The sequence below is a fragment of the Theropithecus gelada genome, chromosome 11 (assembly GCF_003255815.1).
Source record: "Theropithecus gelada isolate Dixy chromosome 11, Tgel_1.0, whole genome shotgun sequence".
NCBI lineage: Eukaryota > Metazoa > Chordata > Mammalia > Primates > Cercopithecidae > Theropithecus > Theropithecus gelada.
In genome coordinates, this window is record NC_037679.1 from 58,968,480 (window position 1) to 58,988,878 (window position 20,399).

Genomic DNA, 20,399 nt, shown 5'->3' on the forward strand with positions numbered 1-20,399 from the left:
ATGAAATGAGATGAGATGAGATGAGATGAGATGAAATGAAATGAAATGAAATGAAATGAAATGAAATGAAATGAAATGAAATGAAATAGAAAACACAAAGTGGCAAACTGGAGAAAGAACCAAGACCCATTGGTATGCTGTCTTCAAGAGACCCATCTCACACGTAATGACACACATAGGCTCAAAATAAAGGGACAGAGAAAAACCACCCTGCAAATGGAAAATAAACCGAAAAAAGCAAGGGTTGTGATTCTTATTTCAGACAAAACAGACTTTAAACAAAGATCAAAAAAGACAAAAGAGGGCATTACATAATGGTAAAGGGTTCAATTAAGAAGATGTAACTATCCTAAATATATATGCACCCAACACAGGAGGACCCAGATTCATAAATCAAGTTCTTAGCGACCTTCAAAAAGACTTAGACTTCCAGAGAATAATAGTGGGAAACTTTAACACTCCACAGACAATATTAGAAGGATCATTGAGACAAAAAATTAACAAAGGTATTCAGGACCTGAACTCAGCAATGGATCATATGAACCTCATAGATATTTACAGAACTCTCCCCCAGAATATACATTCTTCTCATTGCCACATGGCACATACTCTAAAATTGATCACACAATTGAAGTAAACACACCTTGGCAAATGCAAAAGAACCGAAAATCATAACAAACAGTCTCTCAGACCACAATGCAATCAAATTAGAAATCAAGACTAAGAAATTCACTCAAAGTCATACAACTACATGCAAACTGAATAACCTACTCCTGAATGACTTTTGTGTAAATAATGAAATTAAGACAGAAATCAATAAGTTCTTTGGAACTAATGAGAACAAAGATACAACATACCAGAATCTCTGGGACACAGCTCAGGCAGTGTTAAGAAGGAAATTTATAGCACTAAATGCTCACGTCAAAAAGTTAGAAAGAGCAAGTTAACAACCTAACATCACAACTAAAAGAACCAGACAACCAAGAGCAAACAAATCCCAAAGCTAGTAGAATACAAAACATAACCAAAGTCAGAGCTGAACTTAAGGAAACTGAGACATGACCAAAAAAATCCAAAAGATTAAACAAATCCAGGAGCTGCTTTAAAAAAATAAATTAATAAAATAGAACACTAGCTAAGCTAATAAAGAAGAAAAGAGGGAAGATTCAAATAAACACAATCAGAAATAACAATGGGAATACTACCCCTGACCCCACAGAAATGCAAACAACTATCAAAGAATATTATGAACACCTCTATGCACATAAACTAGAAAATCTAGAAGAAATGAATAAATTCCTAGACACATATACCCTCCCAAGACTGAACCAGGAAGAAACTGATTCCCTGAACAAACCAATAATGACCCCTGAAATTGAAGCAATAATAAACAGCCTACCAACCAGAAAAAGTCCAGGACTGGAAAGATTCATAACTAAATTCTACCAAATGTACAAAGAAGAACCAGTACAATTTCTACTGAAACTATTCCAAAAAACTGAAAAGGAGGACCTCCTCCCTAACTCATTCTATAAGGCCAATATCATCCTGATACCAAACCTGGCAAAGATACAACAAAAAAAGAAAAATTCAGGCCAATATCCTTGAGGAAAATTGATGCAAAAATCCTCAAAAAAAAAATACTGATAAGCTGAATCCAGCAGCAAATGAAAAAGCTTATCCACCATAATCAAGCAGGCTCTATCCCTGAGATTCAAGGCTGGTTCAACATACACAAGTCAATAAATGTGATTCATCACATAAACAGAACTAAAGACAAAAATCACATAATTATCACAATAGATGCAGGAAAATCTTTTGATAAAATTCAACCTCCATTCATGTTAAAAACTCTCAATAAACAGATTTCAAACCAACAAAGATCAAAGAAGGGCATTACATAATGGTAAAGGGATCATACCTCAAAATAATAAAGACATACCTTATAATGTCCTTATTTTGAGGATATACCTCAGAATAATAAGAGCCATATATGACAAACCCACAGCTAACATCATACGGAACAAACAAAAGCTGGGGGCATTCCCCTTGAAAACTGGAACAAGACAAGGAAGCCCTCTCTCACCATTCCTATTCAACACAGTACTGGAAGTCCTGGCCAGGACAACCAGGCAAGAGAAGGAAATAAAGAACATTCAAATAGGAAGAGAGGAAGTAAAACCATCCCTGTTTGCAGATGACATGATCCTATATCTAGAAAACCACACAGTCTTAGTCCAAAAGCTTCTTAAACTGATTAACAACTTCAGCAAAGTCTCAAGATACAAAACCAATGTGCAAAAATAACCAGCATTCCTATACACCAACAACAGGCAAGTGGAGAGTCAAATCAGGAACACACTCCCATTCACAACAGCCACAAAAAGCATAAAATCCCTAGGAATACAGCTAACTAGGGAGGTAAAAGATTTCCACAAGAACTACAAAACACTGCACAAAGAAATCAGAGATGACACAAACAAATAAAAAAAAAAAATCCATACTAATGGATAGGAAAAATCAATATCATGAAAATGGCCACACTTCCCAAATCAATTTAGATTCAATGCTATTCCTATTAAACTAACATTGAGACCTTCATAGAACTATTTTCCATATTTTAAAATTAATATGGAACCAAAAAAGAACCAAAATAGCCAAGGCAATCCTAAGCAAAAAGAACAAAGCTGGAGGCATCATGCTACCCAATTTCAAACTATGCTATGGGGCTACAGTAACCAAAACAGCATGGTACTGCTATAGAAACAGACACACAGACCAATGGAACCGTATAGAGAATTCAGAAATAAGACCACACACCAGAAATAAGACCACACACCTACAACTATGTGATCTTCGACAAACCTGACAAAAAAAAAAAAAACAACAAGCAATGGGGAAAGGATTCCCTATTCAATAAATGGTGCTTGAATAACTGGCTAGCAATATGCAAAAGACTGAAACTGCACCCCTTCCTTATGCCATATACAAAAATTAACTCAAGATGGATTAAAGACTTAAATGTAATACCCAAAACTATAAAAAATCCCAGAAGACAACCTAAGTAATATCATTCAGGACATAGGAATGGTCAAAGATTTCATAACAAAGATGCCAAAAGCAACTACAACAAAAGCAAAAATTGATAAATGAGATCTAATTAAACTAAAGAGCTTCTGCACAGCCAAAGAAACTATCAACAGTGTAAACAGACAACCTACAAATTGGGAGAAAATTTTTGGAAACTGTGCATCTGACAAAGGTCTAATAGCCAGCATCTATAAGGAATTTAAACAAATTTACAAAAAGAAAACAACCACATAAAAAACTGGGCAAAGAACATTAACAGACACTTTTCAAAAGAAGACATACATACAGCCAACAAGCATATGGAAAAAAAAGTGCAACATTACTTATCATTAGGGAAACACAAACCAAAACCACAATGAGATGCCATCTCAATCTCACACGAATGGCTATTAAAAAGTAAAAAAATAACAGATGGGCAAGGTTGTGGAGGAACAGCAATGCTTATACACTGTCGGTGGGATTGTAAATTAGTTCAACCGTTACAGAAGACAATATATCAATTCCTCAAAGATCAAAAGACAGAAATATCATTCAACCCAGCAATCCCATTACTGGGTATATACCCAATGGAATATAAATCAGTCTATCATAAAGACACATGTACACATATGTTCATTACAGCACTATTCCCAATAGCAAAGACATGGAATCAACCTAAATGCCTATCAGTGATAGACTGGATAAAGAATATATGGTGCATATACACAATGAAATACTATGCCACCATAAAAAAGAATGAGATCATGCTGTTTCCAGGAACATGGATGAAGCTGGAGGCCATTATCTTTAGCAAGCTAATGCAGGAACAGAAAACCAAATACCACATATTCTCACTTATAAGTGGGAGCTAAGTGATGAGAACACTCAGACAAATAGAGAACAACACACACTGGGGTCTACTGAAGGGTTGCGGTGGGAGAAGGGAGAGTATTGGGAAAAACAACTAATGGGTACTAGGCTTAATAGCTGAGTTATGAAATAACAAACCTCCATGGCACAAGTTTACCAATGTAACAAACCTGCACATGTAACCCTGAACTTAAAATAGAAGTCAAAAAAATAAGGCTGGCATCAATTTTTGACCATGAAGTCACGAAATACAAACTCCATTTCAGAAAGTCTCATCTGGCAGTATAATATAGGTGTGGGTCAGAATTAAGAGAGACTGATTGCAAAGAAAGGAACAAAAACATGGGTTTGATATCTTCTGTGTGTCCAACACACTGTTAAACACTTTGTACACAAATTATACTTCAATAGGAAACAGTGAGAGACTAAGACAAAATGGGAAGGTTAGCTATAATTATGGGGTAACCTTTCAGTAATACAGAGAAAAATACATATAAATAATTCAATAAAACAAAATAGAAATGACAGGCTACCATTTGTGTAGTGTGTAATCTGTGGTGGGTACTGTGTTAGGTACTCCATATTTATCACTTCTGTCCTCACAAGAATCCTGCAAGGTACTATTATCATTATTGTTACCATTTTTCACACAAAAAATCTAAACACCAGGGAAATATTTACCAGGGAAATAATACCTGCCAGATACTATTGCTATTACTATTGTTACCATTTTTCAGATGAGAAATCTAAAGATCAGGGAACTACTTACCTATGGAGTAGAACTAGAATTCAAACACAAGTCTTTTGAACTCAAATTCCTGTTCTCTACCCTATACTGTCACACACAATACAAAAATATGTCATTGAAGAAATTAGTGTAATTCTTTAATGCAAGCACTCTTTAATGTAAGTTAGTGAGGATGATAATTACTATGACAGTAAAAACACTTTAATGTTTTGTAAAGTGGCACCAGGCTAGGTAAAAGTAGGATTAGAGATTCAAGGGCAAAAGGAAATCTTTCAAAGCTGGAATGGATTTATTTCAGTAACAAAGAATGGATTATAGGAAAAGATATAACATGTCAATGTTTGTCTCATTTATTCTGAGGGCAGGCTATTTTCACTTTAATGATCCCACTTCTCACTAGTTCATTTTCTTTGTTCATTTTAAAGTCTCCATTTCCTGTCAGATTTATTCCCTTGACTGCATTCTTTCTCCAAATTAAGACTTTGCTTCTCATTATTAATGATTTTATAGCACAGACTGGCAGCTATCAACTAAATGGAACTGTTAGGAAACTGTAAGCAAACACAGCTTTTCAGCTTTAAAAAGCATAGATGGCAGACACAAGAATTCTGGCAAAGTGACGTGAAAATAGTATCAGTTTTTTAAATCTAAGCCTGAGATTGAAGCAGGCCACACGGTATCTTTTACCTACTGTTATTGATTTTGATTCTATCATAGAGAATTCCAATTCTTCAGCTGTTAGAGGATGAATGAATTCCAATATTCTTTAGTCGTGGCCCAAATGGTCTCCTGATAAAATATGTTTAAGCATGAGCAATTTCAGCAATTTTTTCTGGGTTACTAGTCTACTATTCCATTAGAATTAATTTGCTTTTCAAGGTGAAAAGCATTTCCTCGGACACAGAGTTAAGTGATTATGGCAACTGACATGCCTCTTTAAGCTCAGGCTCTCGCCTGATTTCCTTTGGCATTAGGCAGCAAAATAGGATTTTTTTAAATACTGGCAAGCTGTCCAAGGCCTTCACTCCAAAAGAGAGCCAAGAACTCCCAAATGTAAACCTTGAAATAGAATTACAAATTAGGTACACTATGACAAATGAACAAGGTAAATGTGAAAAGTGACTAAACGTTAACTTCATCATTATCCAGAATGTGAGGTTAAAAGAAAGGTGAACTATTACTACATTTTCAGGAAAACATTACAATTCGCTCATAAGTTTAAAGTATACATTCTCAGGAAAATTATAACGGCTGAGTTCTATTAGAAAGCTTAATTTAAGTTAGAGATTATAAAGAGATTAGAAAGAACAAAAGTATCAAAACAAAAACTGGCCAGTAATGTATCTGAAGAGTATATAAAAATGATACCTTCACAAACATCATAAAGTTCAAAAGATAAAAATTGAAAATATTTTAGAAAGGAAGTTTACTGCCCTTAATAGAATGCTCATAATACAGACGCATAACGTCAAACACATTTTAAGAACATGCACACTGAAATACTATGCATCAGTGAAGTCCATCAAAATGTGTAAGAATCATTAGCAATTAGAAAAAAACAGGATGTCATCAACTACAAAATATACATTCTTCTCACCTGCACAGGGAATATACTCAAAGATTGATGACATGCCCAGCTGTAAAGTGAGTCTCAATAAATTCAAAAACTCAAAATCATACCAACCATATTCTTGGACCAAGGTGGAATAAAACTAGAAATCAAGGCCATGAACATCTCTCAAAACCATCCCTCAAATCTTTTCAATTTCATGAAAATTAAACAACTTGCTCCTGAATGACTTTTGGGTACACAATGAAATTAAGGCAGATATAAAAAAAAATCTTTGAAATAAACTAAAACAGATGTAACATACCAAAATCTCTGAGATGCAGCAGAAGCAATGTTAAGAGGAAAGTCTATAGTGCTAAATGTCTACCTCAAAAATTTTTAAAGATCTCAAATTAATAATCTAACATCACACCCAGAGGAACTAGAAAAACAAGAACAAAGCAGAAGAAAAGAAATAAATAAAATAAAATCAGTGCAGAACTGAACGAAATTGAGACCCAAAAATTCATACAAAAAATTCAATAAAACCAAAAGTTCGTATGAAAGGATAAATAAGATCAATAGACTGGTAGCTAGATCAACAAAGAAAGAAGAGACAAGATCCAAATAAGCACAATCAGTGACATTAAAACCAATCCCACCGAAATACAAAAAAACCCTCAGAGACTATGATGAACACCACATGTATACAAACTAGAAAATCTAGAGGAAGTAGATAAATACCTGGAAATACACAATCTCCCAAGGTTAAATCAGGAAGAAATTGAAACCCTGAACAGACCAATAATGAGTTCCGAAATGGAATCAGTAATAAAAAGCCTAACAACCAAAAAAAAAAAAAAAACCCTGGACCAGAAGGATTCACAGCTGAATTCTACCTGACATACAAAGAAGAGCTGGTATCAATTCTACTGAAACTATTCCAAAAAATTGAGGAGAATGGACTTCTCACTAACTCATGAAGCTGCCATCATCCTAATATCAAAACCTGGCAAAGACACACACACCCAAAAGAAAACTGCAGGCCAATATCCCTGATGAAGAGAGAAGCAAATATCCTCAACAAACAAACTGAAAGCAGTAGTGCATCAAAAACTTACTATGATGAAGGAGGCTTTCTCCCTGGAATACAGGATTGATTAAACATATACAAACCAATAAATGGGATTTACCACATAAGCAGACTTAAAAACAAAATCAATGTGATCATCTCAATAGATGTAATAAAGATACCTTCAATAAAATCCAACATCTCTTCATAATAAAAACCTTCAACAAATTAGGCATCAAAGGAACATAACTCAAAATAATAAAAGCCATCTATGACAAACTCACAGCCAACATTATAATAAATGGGCAAAAACTAGAAGCATTTTCCTTAAGGACTAGAACAAGACAAATATGGCTACTCTCACCACTCATATATAACATAGTATTGAAGAGCAATCATGCAAGAGAAATAACTAAAAGGCATCCAAATGGAAAAGAAAAATTCAAACTATCTGTCTTCAGTAATGATATGATTCTATACCTAGAAAGCCCTAAACTCCAACAAAAAGCTGTTGAAACTGATACATGACTTCAGCAAAGTTTCAGAATATAAAATCTATATACAAAGATCATTAGATTTTCCATACATCAATAACATTCAATCTGAGAGCCACAGTAAGAATGCAATCCCATTTACAATAAACACACAAAAAATGAAATACCAAGGAATACAGCTAACCAGGGAGGTGAAAGAGCTCTACAATGAGAACTACAAAACCCACTGTTCAAAGAAATAAGAGATAATACAAAGAAATGGAAAAACATGTCATATTCATGGGCTGGAAAAATCTATATCAATAAAATGTTCATACTACCCAAAGCAATCTACAGATTGAATGCTATTCTTATTAAACTACCAACATCATTTTTCACACAATTAGAAAAAACTACTCTAAAATTCACATGGAATCAAAAACAAGCCCAAATAGCCAAAGCAATCCTAAAAGAATGAAGCCAGAGGCATCACATTCCCCAACTTCCAACTATACTATACAGCTACAATAACAAATACTTCGTGGTACTGGTACAAAAACAGACACACAGAACAAAGGCACAGAAGAGCAAACCCAGAAATAAAGCCACGCACTTACAACCATCTAAACTTCCACAAAAATAAACAATGGGGAAAGGACAAGCTATTCAATAAATAGTGCTGGGATACCTGGCTAGCCATATGCAGAAGAATGAAACTGGACCCTTACCTTTCATCATATACAGCAAGTAAGAAAAGATAGATTAAAGATTTAGATGTAAAACCTCAAACTCTAAGAATCTTAGAATGAAACCTAGAAAACACCATTCTGGACATAGGTCTGGGCAAAGATTTCATGATAAAGACTTCAAGAGCAATTGCAACGAAAACAAAAATTGACAAGTGGGACCTATTTAAGCTTAAAACTTTCTGCACAGAAAAAGAAACTGTAAACACAATAAACAGACAACTTACAGAATGGTAGAAAATATTCACAATCTATGCATCTGACAAAGGTCTAATATCCAGAATCTATAAGGAACTTAAAAAAATCAACAAGCAAAAAACAACCCCATTAAAAAATGAGTAAAGGACATGAAAAGAAGATATACATGCCGCTAATAAGTAATGAAAAAAATCCTCAACATTACTAATTAGAGAAATGCAAATCAAAACCATTGAATGCAATCTCACACTTGTCACAATGACTATTATTAAAAAGTTAAAAAAAAAAACAGATGTTGGTCAGGTTGTGGAGAAAAGGGATCATTTAAACACTATTTGTGGGAATATCAGTTAATTCAACTACTATAGAAACAGTTTGGAGACTTCTCAAAGAACTTAGAACTACCATTTGGCCCAGCAATCCCATTACAGGAACACATACCATTCTACCAGTAAGACACATCCATGTGTACTCTTATTGCAGCACTTTTCACAACAGCAAAGACATGGAAACAATCTACATATCCATCGACAGTGGACTAGATAAAGAAAATGTGGTACATACACACCACGGGATACTATGCAGCCATAAAAAAAGAATAAAATTGTGTCCTTTGCAGCAGCATGGATGCAGGTGGAGGCCATTATCCTAAGCAAATTAACACAGGAATAGATAATCAAAGTTCTTACTCATAAGTGGGAGTTAAACACTGAATACACATGGAAATACACATGGACACAAAGAGGGGAACAACAGATAATAGGGCTTACTTGAGGGGGTAGCATGGGAGGAGAGTAAGGATCAAAAAGCTACATATTGGGTACTATGCTCATTACCTGGGAGAATAAATCATTTGTACACCACATCCCAGTGACACACAATTTACCCATGTAACAAACCTGCATATGTACCTCACTGAACCTAAAATAAAAGCTGGGGAAAAAAAAAAAAAAGAAACAAAATAGCCCCATCTCAATAATACAGAAGGAATAACAAGGATTAATTCAAAAGTGTTTATCACATATTTAGGAATTCAAAAATTAATAATATAATCAGACATATTTCCTATATTCATATACTATATACTTCCTTCGTATATGTTACCAGGAATTAAACATGGTATTTGTAACACATGATATCCTTGTCATCAGTGAGAGAGATGTACTATCACTTAAGAAAAATATAATTTGACTTAAGATGCTAGTGATATATTGTGAAGTCAATAATATAGTTTATCAGGGTATTTTATTTCATCTTCAAAGAAACTGATGAGGTATTCATTATTTGAAAAATCAACCAACAGGGGAAGTTTTTCGCAGATCATAAATACTCCATGTTAGACTTTTTCTCATATGTCAATACCAAAATACAGGTATCAAACAGATGTTTCTATGCCCGTGACCTGTTCTATCAATTCAATAAATGTTTGCTAAGCATGTGAGTGAGGAACTATGCAGAGATTAATATTTTTGCTGTCTTCAAGGAGTTTATAGGCAAAGCCAAAAAAGATGATTCATGCATAATTAATACAAAGCAGCATAATGATGCAAATAGATCTAAATAGAAGGATCAAAACAGGTTTTGTGAGGGATAGTTTTCAATAAGTAGAGATGGTAGGGAAAATATATATAGACAAAACATGAACATGGACAATAAGAAAGACAGACATGTTTGAGAGCAATCCATTTTATTTATTTATTTATTTATTTAGAGACAGAGTTTCATTCTTGTCGTCCAGGCTGGAGTGCAGTGGTGCCACCTTGGCTCACTGCAACCTCCACCTCCTGGGTTCAAGCAATTCTCCGGCCTCAGCCTCCCAAGTAGCTGGGATGACAGGCGCACACCACCAGGCCCGGCTAGTTTTTGTATTTTTAGTAAAGACGGGGTTTCACCATGTTAGCCAGGCTGGTCTCTAACTCCCGACCTCAGGTGATCCTCCAGTCTCAGCCTCCCAAAGTGCTGAGATTACAGACATGAGCCACCGTGCTCAGCCAAGAATAATCCATTTTACTAAAATATATTTATCTAAGACATTACTAGCAAATAAAGCTGGAAAAATAAGATGAAGCTAGAAATGAAGGGTCTTGAATGCCTGAGTTAGAAGTTTCTATTTCACATTTGCAGTGAGGACCAGGGCTAGTTTTGAGTAGGAAAATGACGTGACCAGAATGGCACTTAAGGCATACTGACTTGGCAGCACTGCTCAGAGTAAATACAAGCAGATGAAGAGAAGAGACTACAAGTGGGTGGACAGGGTAGGAGGCTCTTGAAATAACTCAGGTGAAAGGAAATGATGGTCTGAATCCACAAACTGGCAGGAATGATGACAAGGTAAGAGATGGTCAATCTGGAAAATAGTGATGAAAGACAGAATGATCTACTTGTAAGACATTGGACCTACATTCAGATCCCCCAGATTTACCTTTTGGGCAACTTACTTTACTCCTGATTCCCACATTGAGGATAATAAAACCTACCTCATGGGATTGTTGTCAGGAATAAAGGAGATAATGATTTTTAACATGTTTACACAATGCCTAGCATGTAGTGAAAATTTAGTGCTTAGTAAATGTTAGCTTCTAGTGTTACAATTATTTTAGATATCATAGTTTGGTCACTGTTTACTGATTTTTTTAGTAGCTACATCTCACTGCTGGTTCACGTAGCAGTTGTAGTCATTTATATACCCTAAAACTTTTGTGTGAACTACTCCCTGACATTAAATCTCCCCCATCTTGTATTTATACCATTGATTTTTAAGGAGTCTAAATGTAAGATTTTATACTAACTCCCACTGAATTTTATGTTTTTACCTAGAGCCAAGATTTCAGCCTATTGAGATAATTTTTCATATAAGTTCAATTATTTGTCATATTTGCTATTCCTAACTTTTATGAAGCTGATTAGAATAGATACGGTTTTTTCCAAGTAAAATATTGACTCAGACCAATCCAAGAACAAAATATTTCACTTTTCAGTAGAGAAATCCCCTCTACATTGACATTTTGTGACTATTTAGAAAGCCTGGACAAAATTGGACAAAGTCTGTGAAACATAAAACTCAAGATCTCTTCAGCAACACAAAGGAGAACAAAATAGCTCTTTTCTATGGCTGACAGAAAGCCAGAGTAAAATTTTTTTAACCGATGAAGAAAATCAAGTAACTTCCAAAGGTCACCCTGCTAGTAAGTTGCAGAACAGAGTTGTAAACCCAAATCTGTAGGACTCACAATCTCATGCTCTTAACTGCTTGACTAAGTTATCTTCCTAAAAACACAGTTGAGATTCCCACCATGATTGCTGGGAAAAACCTCTACTTTGGTCTCTGTAATTCATCTCCAAATAATTAAACGCATTTTGCAATGATAATGGTTAATTTGCAAGAACATATGTACTTTTATATGCAGTCTTTGCCTTTTTATGCATTTATTCAGTCAATGAACTTTCACTGAGAGACCACTACATTCAAGGCACTGTGTTAGGCAGGATGTGACTACAGAGATCAATCTAATAATGAACCTACTGTCAAGGAGTATATAAGAAGTAATGTAAAACATATACACCTACAAGGCAAGGCAGAAAGAGATGTATCGTGAATGGTAAAAAGCAAGTGTGCTAGAAGTTCAGAAAAATGACTCTTTTATTCTACTAGCCATTTTCTCAAGGACTTCCTAGATTTCCTAAGGATATAAAAAGTTCTTCCTGAGGTGAGGGTAGGGACAAAAATCTTACCCTTCTGATTCTGGATTTTTCCATTAATGTACATACAGTACATATGTGTGGTTAACGGTATTGTTTTCAAAGTATAAATGCAGGTCAACAGGATCCTAGTTCTACATTCGCTAATTCTTGCAAAATCTGTTAGGAGAATTCAAACCTTGGATGAATCACCTTGAGTCACCACATCCAAAAGGTCTGTTCAACTACATAAGATATAAATTGTTCAGGTTAGAATGTTCTTCTGAACATTGTGTATCACTGCTTAAGATTTAGCACCACTATAAAAAATTATATATGTTAAAGAATCAGTTATGTTCCTATAATAAGAAGCCTCTATTTACATTTCAAAAAATTAGCCTCCCAAGTTTCTCTAAATCTGATAGAAATTGGGTAAATAGCTGCAAAGGTCTCTCCAAATTCTGAAATTGATGCATTCCTGATAATAAGCTCTAGAAACTGGGTTAGAATGTGTTTGAAGATAAACTTTGTTTCAGAAACACCATTTGGTTTTTAGGCAATCTAATCTGACTCTAATGAACTTTAAAACTTGATGAATTTTAGAACTAAATTAAATATATTTTCCAAAAGTAGGGACCTCACGCCCAGAGAGTATTCTCAAGGATAGCTCAGCATAAAAGTAAATAAATAAATAAATAAACTGAAAATCCTTCAAGGTAAATCTTGAAACCTTAAAATACTAATATAAAATATCTCACACTTCATCAGGCTGACATGTAATTTAGTATCTTGCATTGGAAAAGAAAATAAAATAACAGAAAAGAGGCATAGTGGCTGAACGAAATTGCACAAAACCTGCCAATGCACCCCCTTTCAAACCAGAAGCTTTAGATGCTGTTTGTGTCTATGTTCTCCCTCAGGAGAAAAAACAATATGTAACACATTTCATCCCTTAAGCTCCTTATTTACTTCTTAAAGACATAGGCTGATGAGGTAATGTTCTATTACAAATGTTTAAAAAAAAACAAAGTTTTCTTGGTACCTGGATTCTGAAATCTGCTCTAATGATCTTTATCATCAAATTTCTCTATGGCATGCTGTGTTCACATTTAAAATTGTATAGATTGTTCATACACATGGAGGAAAAAACATTAATATAAGGCTTGGGAAAACATAAAGAGAATAGAAAATTTTTTCGGATTATTTTACATTCTTTCGAAAACCTAAATTTCATGGGTTGGTAAAGAATGTTAGGATATTTATATTTCTTCAAAATTTACATTCCAGATTATATAATGTCCTAATTCAACTTAGAAAATGGTTTCAGATGCATATTATAAGAGTATATAAAACAGACTGACTTTTGAATTAAAATGTATGCAAGACAAAATGTAATTTTAACTTGAGCTAGCCTTTATATTACATGCAAAACCTCCAATTGAATACATTCAATCATAATAAGAATTTAATTTTTAACTTATATTAGTAAAAATGTTCAAACTACCACATTACAGCTAATATTTTAAAAGAAACAAAAATCTCCGATTCAAAAATAAAAGTTCTTACATAAGATGGCTGGTTTTGTATTTGAAATTACTGAATCGGAGTGCCCTCTATTGGAAGAAAAGAGGCAACAAAAGTTAAACTGAACCAAGAATATAGGTAAAATACTTCCAAAGCTCAAGTCACATCATTAATATGTAAAATACATTAATTAGTAATACGGATGCTACAAAACATATTTCCTTACATTTTTATTTCCCCTAAATAACTTTTGGAATTACTTGTCATATTACAATAAGCAAGTTGGATGTTTCATATCCTATGAAATTAAATTTTAACTGAACCCAAATGCTCATCATTTAACTAGTAATATAAATAACAGACATACAGAAATGTTTTCCACATTTAATATTCCAATATAACATAGAAATGTTATAATTGAGTACTGTGGTTTGAATGCAGTTTGGATTTTCCTTAACGATAAACTGAAAGCCTCCTTGCTACGGACCTCACGTCGGTGTCCCCTCCAAGTTCATATGTTGAAATCCTAACCCCCAATGTGATAGTATTAGGGAGAGGGTGTTGGGGGGTCATCAGATCATAACCCCTTATGATGTGCTAGTGTCCATATAAAAAAACATCAGCAGGGCCAGGCACAGTGGCTCATGCCTGTAATTCCAGCACTTTGGAAGTCCAAGGCAGGCAGATCATGAGGTCAGGAGATCGAGACCATCCTGGCCAACATGGTGAAACCTCTTGCTACTAAAATACAAAAAGTTAGCCGGGCATGGTGGCATGTGCCTGTAGTCCCAGCTACTCGGGAGGCTGAGGCAGGGGAACCGCTTGAACCCAGGAGGCAGAGTGCAGTGAGCCAAGATCGCGCTGCTGCACTCCAATCTGGCGATAGAGCAAGACTCCATCTCAAAAAAAAAAGAAGAGAAAAGAAAAGAAAAAAAAACACATCAGGAGAACCTGCTTTTTCCCCCTCTGTTCTTTGCCACATGAAGATACAACCAGAAGACAGCCCTCTTCAAACCAGGAGGCAGACCCTCACCAGCTGCCAGCTCTGCTGGATACCTTGATCTTGGGCTTCTCAGACTCCAGTACTGTGAAAAATAAATGCTGGGTTTTTTTCAAGCCACCCAATCTATGCTAATTTGTTATAGCATAAATAATCCCTAATTCAAGAGACTTTTAGAAGCTCTTACACTGGGGAATTGGAGCAGTAGACTGGATATTAAGATCTATGAGATTTGTTCTATCTGAAAAAATTGTTTTGTGGTGTTATCAAGACCTCAGTTCTGACTCAGCATCTCAGACATGAATTACCTCAGTAAGATCTTGGCTGATTTTTGGCTCCCTAGACCAATCATATGCATGTTAGAATAACCTGAGAAGCTTTTCCAAGAATAATGCTCAGAGCTACCCAAAATTATTTTGATTTAGTTGGTCTGGACTGGAATCTGAGGGCATCGGTATTCATTTTTTTTAGAGCCTCTCTAGGTAAATCTAATGTACAACTATGGCTGAGAACCATTGTTTGAGCCTCTCCCCGATCAACCAACATACAACTACCACTTTTATTTTCCAAAAATGTCACTTTCAGGAGAACTCTTCTACTCAAGAGTTTATTCTCAGCATCAATTTTAAACTTCTGACTAGCCTCCCAATCTACTTAGCTGCCTTTGTTCTCTGACAATAGAGTTGAGTGGCAAGTTGAGTGGCAAGCTCCAGAATGTCTGTGTTCTTGGCTCTATAATTGCTGCGTGAAACTGGGAAAGTCATAGAAATAATACTATCCTTTTCACAGGGTTATTGTGAGCGTTAAATCAGTCAATACAAGTGTTCCACAAATTGAGGCATTATCATTACTTATCCAACTTTATTTCCTACTACTTTCCAAAACAAACTCTCATTGTAAATCATTCTCAAATTATGCACTAATTCTTACCTCTGTGCTTTTGCATATATTGTTTCTTCAGGCTGGAATCCTTTCTCAATCATTTGTTCCAACTAAAGTGAAAAACACAGCTCCCCTTTCACCAAGACACAGCTTAGTCTCTCCCTACCTCCACAAAGACTTCAATGAATATCTGTAAGTATTCACTGATATCTCCCTTTTAAAAATTCCTTTGGCCACAAGGTAGCATACTATGAGAAATGTGGCTGAGAATTAGAAACATTGGCTCGGAGTTTGAATCCTCACTCTGCCACTTGGCAGCTAAGTCATTTTCTAAATCCATATTGTAAGAATTACTTAGTAAGTGACTTAAATCATGTAAAGCATTAGAGTAGCAAATAGCAAAAACCGAGTGTCAGTTCTTATTTATTCAGTGTTTTATATATTAGTCTTCAGTTAAAGTCTGCACACTATGACTGAAGTCTCCTTAGGACAGGTGTTTTGAATCACTTGAAGTCAAGAACCATGTTTATTATAAACCCCACAACTCAAAACATGATAAGAACCATCTGTATTAGGTGACCTATACTTGACTAAACTTTTTGCATCATGTGAGAGTATAATTGAAGCGATATTCTGGAAAAAAAAAAACTTTTTTGATGAATAGAAACAAATATTCAACAAAACATGGAATGAATTCAAATAAAACACAGGCTACAGAAAAGGGTCAAAGTAATTTGATTACTTTTTAAACATTCGTTAACAGGTCTCTATCAGATTCATTTTCTGAAAGGTCAGTTCCAATTATGTCTTTTATCTGCCCAAAATCCTTTAGATTTTTCTCATTTCTTAAAATAATAAATACCAAAATTCTTAGCCTGACATTCAAAATCATCCACCACCTAACCTCAAACTAGACTTCTAATCTTATCTCTCATCTTTCCCCTTTGTAAACTCTATTCTTCCAAATAAACAGAATTATTTGCTTTTACTCATATATACCATCTGCTTTTCTGCCTTCACAAAATCTTTAACATTTTATAGGGAAATATTTTCAAAGAACACTATTGTGAAGGTTTGTCACAGGAACGAGGAGTGGTGTTAGAAAAGTATGAGCTCAGATTTCAAAACCTTAACACTCAATTTATGAGTATTAATTTCTTTCTTGCCACTATCACAATATAGTCTTTGGCTTACAGAAAAACTTGAACATCTTTTCCCCAAACTGTTGTCAGTCTCTCAAAGTCAAAAGTCTTTGCCATCACTTCCTGAAAGACAGAAGCTTGAATCATGGTCTCCAAGCAGCACATACAGATCCCAGGACATACAAGATATTCATTGAGTAAATGAAAAATAATTAGAGCTTCTGTTTTACACTTATTCTCTACCTTCCTCAATTTGAATTTCTTTTGTTGTGTATGTCTCATAAGTTACATCAAATATTACTAGAAATATAGTCTCTCTCTCTCTCTCTCTCTCTCTACATATATATATATATATACACACATAATTTAGAAATACTCAGGGATATTTGCTCAAAATTTGTTTACTAATGGTATGCGCAACAAAAATGTCTGGAGAGCCTGGTCTAAAAAATTAGGGCTTTCAGAATATCTGTGGTTTTACAAGTAGAAGGCCAGAAGCTACCAGTTTAGATAAATATTTGGGGATGGATCTTAAAAAGTAAATACTATGTATTGTTTATATAGAACAAGTAAGTTTTAACTTCTAACTAACTTTCAAGGAAATATTAAAATGTAACTGGTAATCTAGAGATAGCATACACCTGTTTCAGATGTTTTAACAGAGGATTTTGTCCCAACATTAAAGTTACTATTATAAATATTTCATTAATATAAAAATTTCATTTGGTAAAACCTACAGGTATTTAAAACCTCAGTACATATACAACTGTTCATAGTTATTCATAAAGAATTTTTATTGGGGCCAATAATAGGATGTTTTTGCAAGAGAAAGTGAAGCACAAAAACAAAATGAAACAAAAAAAGCAGGCCTAGGAGGTAGGACTAGCCACGGAACTAGATTAGCAAGTGCTATCCCAGGAAACAGTGTCACAGCTTACTTTAAGTAACTAAATTAAGTAAATGTTCTTGTAATGGACAGTCACTATACTAAGCAAGTTTTTTTTAGTTTTCACAAATAATATGACATACTTAACACAGTTCACTCTATTACTGGCTTTTGAATAAAGTATGATATATCTGTAACAAATTAAGTTCTAAAAGTGACAAAAGATTTCTTATCAGAATAATGTATTTCCTTTAATACCAGTATATACTATAAATCCTTCTTGTACAGGACAAAAAGCAAGTTTACAAATCTTAATATTAAACTGATTTATTCTCTATAGTTTTTCTTGCTATTGTGTTCATATAAAAATTCAAATGAGCAAGAATCACCCATGGCCTGACCTCAATCTATCCTTCTAATCTTATCTCCCCTCTTTCCTCTTTGTAAACACTTATTCCTAATAAATAGAAATACTCGCTCTTACTCGACTATATCATCTGTTTTTCTGCCTCATATAACCTTTAATATTTTATATGACAATATTTTCAAAGAACACTATCATAAGGGGTTGTCACAGGAACTAACTCATGCTTAAGATTCTGAGCTTCTTGAAGAGAAACCTCTTGGGATTTGCATATTATAAAAATATGCAGACTGAACTTTCCATATTTCTCTCCTACTATTACTTAAGGAGGAAGTGAGGAAACCATACGTGTGGCTCTGCTCTGTTAGACTGAGTTCATAGAGAAAACAGGGAAGACAGTCAAAAGGAAGGTTTTTGTCTTTTTTTGGGAACCAACATCATTATGCCCAGTAAAACTAAGGAATACAACAACAACAACAACACCAACAACAACACCACTACTAAAAATCCATGCGTTTAAGAAAGAGTCTAAAGTAGAGAGATCGTCAAGTGATCTGTCAAAGCACTCCTTCCCCTACACACGCACCGAGAGTAAAACCCCAAAGAACGTCAGGAATAGTGCAGTAAGGAAACTGACATCTTACAGTGGTGGAATCTGATAATGCGCCATGTCCCATGCCTCTTAGGTGTACATACTGAACTGGAAAAGGCAGACACATTGTCTTCATTTCCCCCCGCCTTACTTACTACACTCTGGCTTCCATTTTTCCCAAGTTCTTCCTCTGAAATCTTGCTCAAATTATCTAAGTAGTGGTCTGATATTGTGTGGCACAAGTCTTCAAACGAATAATCCTTTTCTTGACAGAGTTTTATTTCATCCAAGAGTTTTGATAATTCTCCAGTGACGGTTTCACCTATGAGAATAAGTTTTTCAGAAGTTTCAAGAAAGGTTATTGTTAAAACTTACTGTTAAGCAATAAAAATATGACCGCTATGGTGATAGAACTCAAAATGCAGCAAGATTAAGCAGTCAGACACTGTTCTGCTGAAAATAAGGTACTCAACCATAATTAGTACAACATTATTAATGGACAAAAGAGATTATAATTTTGCCTATTTTTATTCTTTTTCAAAATATAAATAATTATTGTAAGGTTATGTATACATGGTACATAAAAGCATCTAGAATTACAATTCCCAAAGCTTCACTTATTATAGGATTTAATTTCCATAATCTTTCATTGGTATTTTACTTCACTAACAGAATTCATTAGCAAATTTGAAATGGTGCTGAAAACCTTCTTCCTAGGTTCAATAAACAGAAATTGGACAACTTATTTAAACAAATAATAATATAGGTAATCAGTACATTAAGAATTATGGTATATGATATAAAGTAAAAACACAAAAGAAATAGATAAATAATGTAAATAATATACATCATCTGTCAAACATGAAGGTTTTGTAGATTACATGAAAATATGCACATTTCTAAACAGTCTCAGAAAGGTACCTTATACCTGTAACTTATTCTGAAAAAAATTTCCAGCAGTTACAATCCAGATTTTAATATTTTTATTCTGACTTAAAAACATATTTAAGACCAGCTGACTATAGATGCATGGATTTATTTCTGGACTCTATTCTGTTTTATTGGTGTATACGTCTGTTTTCATGCCTGTACCATACTGTTTTGATTACTGTAGCTCTTCACAAGGGTTACAAGAACACAAAATGTGGAAAAGATAGTCTCTTCAATAAATAGTGTTGGGAAAGTGGATGTCCACATGCAAAAGAATGAAATATGACCCTTATCTCATCCCCTCTGTAAAAATCAACACAAATGGGATAAAGACTGGAACATTAAGACCTGAAAATATGAAACTCCTAGAAGAAAACATAGGGAAAAAACTTGATATTGGTTTGGACAATGATTTCTTGGATATGAACAAAAGCAAAAATGAACACACAGGATTGAATCAAACTAAAAAGCTTCTGCACTGCAAATGAAACGATCAACAGACTAAAAAGATAACTTAAGGAATGGGAGAAAATATTTGCAAACCATAGATCTGGTAAGCGGTTAATACACAAAATACATAAGAAATTCACATAACTCAATAGCAAAAACACAAATAACCTAATTTTAAAATGGGCTAAGGACCCAAATAGACATTTCTTCAAAAAAAGGCACATAA

At 34.4% G+C, this 20,399-nt stretch overlaps 1 protein-coding gene across 7 annotated transcripts in view; it reads right to left on the reverse strand.

The window, feature by feature from the left end:
- Positions 1–20,399, reverse strand: part of ANKS1B (ankyrin repeat and sterile alpha motif domain containing 1B) — a 1,261,968-nt gene that overhangs the window by 1,020,818 nt on the left and 220,751 nt on the right. For 6 of the 7 annotated variants that reach the window (XM_025401058.1, XM_025401057.1, XM_025401056.1 and 3 more), the window contains exon 8: positions 18,949–19,115. The exons of the other annotated variant lie outside the window; for it this stretch is intronic. In XM_025401058.1, coding sequence (XP_025256843.1) covers positions 18,949–19,115 — 167 coding nt within the window. The remainder of the gene's footprint in view (positions 1–18,948; positions 19,116–20,399) is intronic. 7 annotated transcript variants of the gene reach the window in all.